The sequence below is a fragment of the Gavia stellata genome, unplaced genomic scaffold, assembly GCF_030936135.1.
Source record: "Gavia stellata isolate bGavSte3 unplaced genomic scaffold, bGavSte3.hap2 HAP2_SCAFFOLD_99, whole genome shotgun sequence".
NCBI lineage: Eukaryota > Metazoa > Chordata > Aves > Gaviiformes > Gaviidae > Gavia > Gavia stellata.
Window position 1 is genome coordinate 177896 of NW_026776847.1, and position 7057 is coordinate 184952.

The 7057-nt window shown below is 57.0% G+C and overlaps 1 protein-coding gene across 1 annotated transcript; it reads left to right on the top strand.

Annotated features, from left to right (window-relative positions):
- Positions 1 to 1881: 1881 nt before the first annotated feature.
- LOC132321327 (SUN domain-containing protein 3-like) lies at positions 1882 to 5483 on the top strand. The gene is made up of 7 exons (XM_059834837.1): positions 1882 to 1946; positions 3709 to 3847; positions 3992 to 4076; positions 4213 to 4328; positions 4511 to 4678; positions 5041 to 5127; positions 5337 to 5483. Exons 1-7 carry the CDS (start codon positions 1882 to 1884, stop codon positions 5481 to 5483), a joined length of 807 nt encoding a protein of 268 aa, XP_059690820.1.
- Positions 5484 to 7057: the final 1574 nt, after the last annotated feature.

Here is a 7057-nt window from a genome sequence, read left to right on the forward strand (position 1 = left end):
GACCTGCCGCTGCCTCCACGAGGTGTGCGACAGCGAGGCCGCCTGGCGCCACCTCTGCACCCCTCTCCCCCGGCCGCCGCCAGCGCCCGTCCCTGCAGGAGGGCCGCCATCCTCACCTGTGAGTCCCTGTCATTGCCAAGGGATGGGGGGTGGCACTTTGTCCCCCAGCCTCATTTTCAGAGTCCACAGCTTTGATTGTATGGTTGAAAGCCTCATTTGTATGGTCCCAAACCCTCATTTTTAGGGTACAAACCCTCAATCATAAGTTCCAAACCCCCCTTTTAAGGTTCAAAGACTCAACGATGAACGACTTTAACGATTCTATATTTCTACACTTCTATGTTTCTATGCTTTTAAGGGCCCAGAGTTTCATTTTTAAAGCCCAAAGTCTGATTGTGAAGGTCAAAGCCTCAGTTTTAGAGGCCAAAGCCTTATGTAGTGGGTCCAAAGGCTCATTTGTAGCTTCCAAAGCCTCCTTTTCAGGGCCCATAGCCTCCTTTTCAGGATTCGGTCCACAATTTGGAGAACCCCAAGGCTATTTTGAGCCCCCCCAAGACCCATTTCTAGGGTGCAAAGGCTTAGGTTTTGGTACGGAAGCATCATTTGAGGGCACAAAGCCTAATTTCTGCGTTTGAAGTCTCAATCTCATTTCCAAAGCCCCGTTTTTAAAGAACAAAGCCCCATTTTGAAGGCCCACACCCTCCTTTTGAGGGTCCAAACTCTCATTTATTATTAGGTCCAAACCTCTCTTTTACAGCTCTGAGCCTCCACTGGAGTGCCCAAAGCTCTAAAGCTTCATTTCTTGGGGCCATGGACGATCCAAGAGTTTCCCCTCCTTTGCAGGCTCCAAAACCTCCTTTTTAGCATCGAGCCCATCTTTTAGCCCCAAAAGTCTCTTTTTTAGGGCCAGACCCCTCATTTCTAGGGTCCCAACCTGTCTTTTATTACCCCTAGTCTATTTTTAGGGCCCACGGTTTCATTCTGAGGGTCTAATCCCGCACCATCAGGGCAGAAAGCCTCTTTTTAGGCTCCAAAGCTACATTTCTAGTGTCCAAAGACTCCTTTTTACTTTCCAAATCTTAGTTTGCGTTTCCAAAGCCTCATTTCAGGCTCCAAAGCCTCAGTTTTATGGTCCCAAGTGATATGACTTTCCACATGCCAGCAAGTGTGCCAGGGTCCGGCCCTAGGATACGGCTGAAAGTGCAAGGTCCGAGTGAAGGTGTCCAATTCCTCTTTTATTACTTCTCAGATGACAGCTCATGCTGGTGCCTGAGGCATTTCTCGAATGACGGTTCAGTTGAGGCAGGTGGGCGTCCGTGGGGAAGCAAGTGTTACCAAAATCTTCAACAGCAGTAGAATGATGTCTCTTCCTTTGGTCTTGGAGGAGGCTGCACAACCAAAAGGTAGACTAGACGGGTCTCGGTGGGGTTTTCCAAACTGGTTACCCCCTTGACTTAGTGTAAGCGCTGCTCAGCAACAACTAAACCATCAGTGTGTTACCAACATTACTCTCCTCCTACATCCAAAACACAGGACCATACCAGCTACTAGGAAGAAAGTTAGCTCCATCCCAGCCAAAACCAGGACAAGTGGGATTGGAAGAGCTGACCCCTCGGTAGGAGACGTTCTGGTTTTGCAGGGTTTCTTCCCTTGCGGAGAGGAGTGCAAAACCTGCTCCCCGTCAGGTTGGACTTTGCCTCAAAACGTGGCGCTGCCCTTTCTGTTGTGACATCACTGACTGCTGTTGATGTCACAAAGCGTCGTTGGCGCTGAGGTAGACCCAGCAGGGCATAAGATCGGGGTCGTGCCTGCACCATTGTCACTCTCGGTCTTGAGAGAAGAGAGATCGCAGAGTGGTTGGCTCGCTCCCGAGCAAGCAGGATGCCTGTTTCCCGCACCTCAGCGGATGCAGAGAGACAGCCATGGAGGGCCCTCGATCTGAACGGGTATGTTTGAAAAATCCTCCTCTCCTTTCCCCAAGGGTATTTTCCGCCTCATCTGCTGGGGTGGGTGGGGGACGGACAGGGGACGCACACGAGGGCAGCCTGAGAGCTCGGCCTGGAGGCGGTGTAAGGCAGCAGCAGTCTCCTCAGTCCCTTCACAAACGCCAGCACTAGGCCTTGAAAGCCTTTTGTCTCTGCCAAATGGGGGACGAGTCCCTTTTGGATCACATGAAGGGAGTCCCAAGCGGTTGCCCAGCTCCATCCTGCTGCAGTAACTGTGACAGCTTAGCTTAGCTGTGGGCTAAGGAACATCCCTGGGCAGCCAGGAAGGCAGCGGAGGCGGTACAGGGCTCACCGCGGAGTGCTCTGGGTGCCTGCAGCAGCTCTTCCTGGCCTGGGGAGAGCAGCTGGCCCCAGCCCTGGGAGGAGGGCGGCAGGCAGGCAGGGAGTGAGGCCAGGACAGCAGCACGACTAGAGACGGAGAGAGCCAGGTCATAACCTGCTGCCCTCCATAAAACCCCACGCTGCAGAGGTGGGCAGCAGGGCGAAGCAGAGCGCTTCCAGCTGCTAGCCGATGCCTAGAGAAGAGGTGCTTGGGTCTCGGGAGGAGAGCAGGCTTTTCCCTCCACCTGGCCAGGGTGCTGGGGTTGCGGAGATGCCAGCCAGGTTGGGCAGGTGGGTGCAAGAGGGCCCAGAAAGCAGGGAGGGATCAGGCCAGAAGCCCCGTGTGCTGCCTGGCTGCCCGGCAGGAGCAGGCAGCCCCAGAGCATGGGGGCTGTCTGCACTACTGCCCTCCAGCCGCGCAGCCCAGCACCCCCATTCCGGGGGCACCGTCCTGCCCCTTCTCTGGGGAGAGCCGAGCGGGGCCAGGCTGCCGCCCCTGTGTCAGGCCAGAGGCCTGTGTGTGTCCCAGGGGTGCTGTGCAAGGGGCCAGACTTTCCCAAAGGCCCGGGGGCCCTTGGGCTTGCAGCTGTGCTGAGCACAGGAACCTCATAGCAAGTGAGCTCCTGAACGGATCCCTGGCAAACCTGCGTCCCAGCCTTGGGCTTTGGTAACAAGAGTGTTCCTTCTCTTTTTAGACAATGCATCACCCACCAGAAGGGCAGGAGGGTCCTGAGGCTCCTTTTCCTGCTGCTTCCCATCCTGTCTGGTGAGTATCTCTGACCACAAATGGTGTCCTCAGTCCTGGGGAGAGGGACCAACTCCTGCGGAAAATAACCACCTCTTGACAATGTGACCCACAGCTGTTGTCTACTGCCGGGGCTCAACGGCGTGGGGAAAGGGAGCCTTGCACGTAAGTGTCTCTTGCTGCGGGAAAGCCAACGCCTGCAAAGGCGGAGACGGATCTTCCCGAGTGACCTCCGCAGGGTGGCAGGCTGAAGCGGGGAGCACTTTGGCAGAAGGTGCCTTTGCTGCCTGCATCCATCCCGCCCCCTCTTCATCTTGCAGGAGGCGCCAGGGTTTCCTGAAGCAGAGCTGCAGTCTCTGGGGTAAGAGCGCTTTCTTGCCAAGGAACGCACTCTGTGGAGCCGTCTCAGCTGGCTTCGTGCTGCTTGCACTCACTCGCCTCGCGTCCAGGGCTCCTGACCTTCCCCGTCTGCTACCTGCGGTGGTGGAAGGGAGCCGTTTGTAAACAGGAGGAAGGAAAGGGGCTGGGGGGCGGGGGTGACCCAAGCCCAGAGCACCCTTCTCTGCACGGCGTTTGGAGCCTGCCTGCAGAGGCTGGGCAGCTGCTGGACAAGAGCTGCTTTCTCTTTGCCTCCAGGAACTCACAGGCTTGGCTGGAGCAGAAGATGCAGGAGCTCAAGGAGACGGCGGCTCAGGTGTCTGCTGCCAGGGCGAATATACTGCAGGCAGTGCGAGAGGTCCTCAGAGACCATGGTGTCCAAGAGGAGAAGAGAGAGGTAAGGGTGCTGGGGGTAGATCAGAGACCTTGCTGCCTTTGCGGGCTGCCTCCTGCTGCTTCTTTGTGGCCCGCTGTTCGCACAGAACGGCCCATCCATGTGTTTGTGTTCACTGCCATCTCTCCGGTCCTAATCTTTCCCCAGGAAATTCTGCAGCTGACTCAGGCGGCAATTAAGAACGTGCTTGAAAACTACCTCCCGATGCCTGACTGGGCTCTGGAAGCCATAGGTACGCAGACGGGAAGCCTCACTGCCCTCGGTTTGTGTATGGCACTCCCCAAATCTGCCGAGCTCTGCTGTCAAGCCTGAGAAATACATCCTAATGCACCGCTTCAACTCCTAATCTCTGGCCACCTTCATGTCAGGTGCCACCATTGAGGAGGAGAGGACATCCAAGAGTTACGGTGGGCAAGGCAAGAAGAGCTGGTGGCTTTCTCCATTCGGCTTCTCTTCTGCAAACCCTCCAGAGACGATCTTGCAGGTATCACGAGGACAGTCCGGACTCGTGGCTCACCTCCTTGCTTTTGGGCTGCCAGACGAAGTGCACAGCGCTTCCCTTCCGGCCGGCCGTATCGCTCAGCCCTGCCGCCTGCATTGCAGTCCTGACCCCTGCGAGGCTCTTTGGCTGCCTTGCCACTGATGGTCACGGCTTTCTGGTTTCAGCCCCGTATGGCCCCTGGCAACTGCTGGGCTTTCCAAGGATCTCGGGGCCACGTGGTCATCCGGCTGCCTGAGCAGATCTGGCCAAGGGCTTTCACCATCTGGCATATCTCCGAGGCAGTCTCTCCTTCCGGAGAAGTCAGCAGCGCCCCCAAAGAGTTTGCCGTCTCCGTAAGTCTTTGCCTTGTGCTTCTCAGGGTGGGGCCTGGCCCCAGGGAAAAGCTCCACCAGAGACGTGCTTCTCACAGCAGCTTCTCTCAGAGCTCTGTCTGGGGCTGGCTGCTGCAGGGCACCGCCTCCCCTGGGGGGCCACTGGGGGCACGTGGCGGGTCTGTGCCTCTGGGGGCTTCTCTCTGCTTCATGGCCAAGGATCCTGGAGCACGTGCTCAAAGCACCCAGAGTCAGCCTAAGCCGTGCTAGTCTACCGCTAGAGCCGAGGGAGGTGGGCAAGGCTTCCCGGTTCGGCCTCGGCGGGCCCTTTTTCTGGCGCCCTGCTCGAGCCTGACCTGCTCCCTTTGTCTCTTGTCTGTGAGGGCGTGGATGAGGCAGGGGCAGAAACTCTCCTGGGGACATTCACCTACGAGGTGCACAAGGAGGTGGCTCAGACGTTCCACGTGCAGGTACCGCAAGAGCTGTGGGCAGCATGCGCGGGAAGAAGGCCGGGTTCCCTGCAAGTCCGTGGAGGAAAGAGCTCTGGTTGCCCTTGCTTCCTCCTTCGTCAGGGCTGCCGTTTGGTCCTTGGCAGGGGCAGCGTGGGCAGAGGGGCCTCCGGCGATGTGCTGTGGCTCTTGCCACCTGCCTAATGATGGCTGCCCCCATTTCTTTACAGAAGGAGCTTCCCAGGACCTTTCGCTACATCAAATTCGAGGTGCAGAGCAACTGGGGAAACCCAGAGTACACCTGTGTGTACCGTGTACAGGTTCACGGGAAGACGGCGAGCCACCACGACCACCCACAGGCCCAAGATCTCCTTTGAGAAGACTAATAAAACAAGATGTGTGGCAGTTTGGCTTGTGTGTCTTCCTTGTAAAAAGGAAGGTCTGAGGTCTGCCTCAGACCTGGCTCTTGCCCGATTTGGAGGCAGGAGGGTGTATCCACCATCCTGCGTAAACGGCTGCCCTCGCTGCACCGGCAGGAGCCATTGCCCATGGCGCCTTTCCTTCTGCTGTAGAGCTCCAGCCCCCGGCAAAACCTCCAGCGGGACACAGGGAGCTCCTTCCTCTTCAGCCCCTGCCCGGGGGCACGACGACCAGGTTCTGCGAGAAACACGCAAGGGCGCTGACCCGTGGGCACTGCCGTGGCTGAGTACGTGTCCCAGAGACCACACAGAGCCACCCCACAGGTCCCCTTCTTGCCGGCTGCTCCAGATTGATGCTCACTGCAAACATGCAGCAGTTCCCTTTCCTTTCCCAGTTCCCTTTCTATATTCTTTTCCTGTGCTACCACCTTGTTGTTTGGGGGCGGAAATACCATCCGTCCCTATGGCCCTACTGCATTTTTTGTGGAGGGAAATAAATCCCCCCAACATCGTCCTCTATTTTATTGGGGGGGAACTAATTTTCATCCCATGGCCTCCTCTATTTTGCGGTTAGCAATAACTCATGTTCATCTTATTTTCCAGCCAGCCAAGTTGTGTGCGACTGCTCCCTGCAGGTCATGAGTCCCCTCCTGTCCCTCCCGTTCCCCTCTCTGCAGCTCGGCGAGGGCCTTGGTGCCATTCAGCATCTGCTGTCCTCACCCCATCGCTGGGCAGGGCGAGGCGGGACTGTTGTCTTTCCACCACGCGCTTTGCCAGCAGCCCTGCTGCAGCCAGCAGACGAGGTCATGGAAGAGGGAGAAGGCGTAAGGCCGATCAGGCAGCCCGCAGGCTACTACACATCTTCAGGCGCTGACGCTCCACCTCCTGCGAGCACATCGAGATCGAGAGCAGCACCTGGAAACCAGGCCAAAGAGGTGGAAAGGAGGAGTCTCAGAAGAGGGCTGAAGAGCAGCCCCCTCCTGCTGCCCTGTTGCGGATCACTCCTCTGTGCTCCGACCCCACGGCATGGGAGGCGGTACTGAGATGCTGGAGTGAAACGTTAGGATGCTGCAAAGGAGCAGGCAGCGACAGCCGAGAGGCAGATCCTCTCCTCGGCTGCATCGTCACTCCCGTGTTTAACAAAGTCGTCGGGTTCCAGCGGTGCCCGTGAACAGTTTGTGGTGCCTGGCAGGAGCATCGCAGACTAGTTGGGTCTCCTTCTGTGCTCTGAACTTGCAGAGAGCTACAGAGGTGCCAAAACGTCTTGGCCAAGAAGATCCTCCTCAGGTGACCCCAACGTGTGTTTGGAATGCACCCAGAGAGTCTTTCTTCTCGAAGAAGAAAGCCAATCCCAAAGCATCAAGCTTTGGATGGCTGCAGCAGCTTTTGGCGTACACAAAGACAGCAAAGTCAGAGCACTGCTCTTCTTGTTCATCTCAGCTACAGCACTGTTAGGTACTGCAGGGACGGGCAATGGATCAAGTCTGCAGATAGCTTTGCAAGTTGGCATTAGAAGCGTCAAGAGTGTCTGA

What these genes read in the sequence shown, in the direction of transcription:
- LOC132321327 (XM_059834837.1), top strand. Translation starts at nt 1,882, where the DNA reads ATGCCTGTTTCCCGCACCTCAGCGGATGCAGAGAGACAGCCATGGAGG. An exon ending in TCCAAGAGGAGAAGAGAGAG is followed by an intron (nt 3,848 to 3,991) that starts GTAAGGGTGCTG and finishes ATCTTTCCCCAG; the next exon opens with GAAATTCTGCAGCTGACTCA. An exon ending in CTCCAGAGACGATCTTGCAG is followed by an intron (nt 4,329 to 4,510) that starts GTATCACGAGGA and finishes TTCTGGTTTCAG; the next exon opens with CCCCGTATGGCCCCTGGCAA.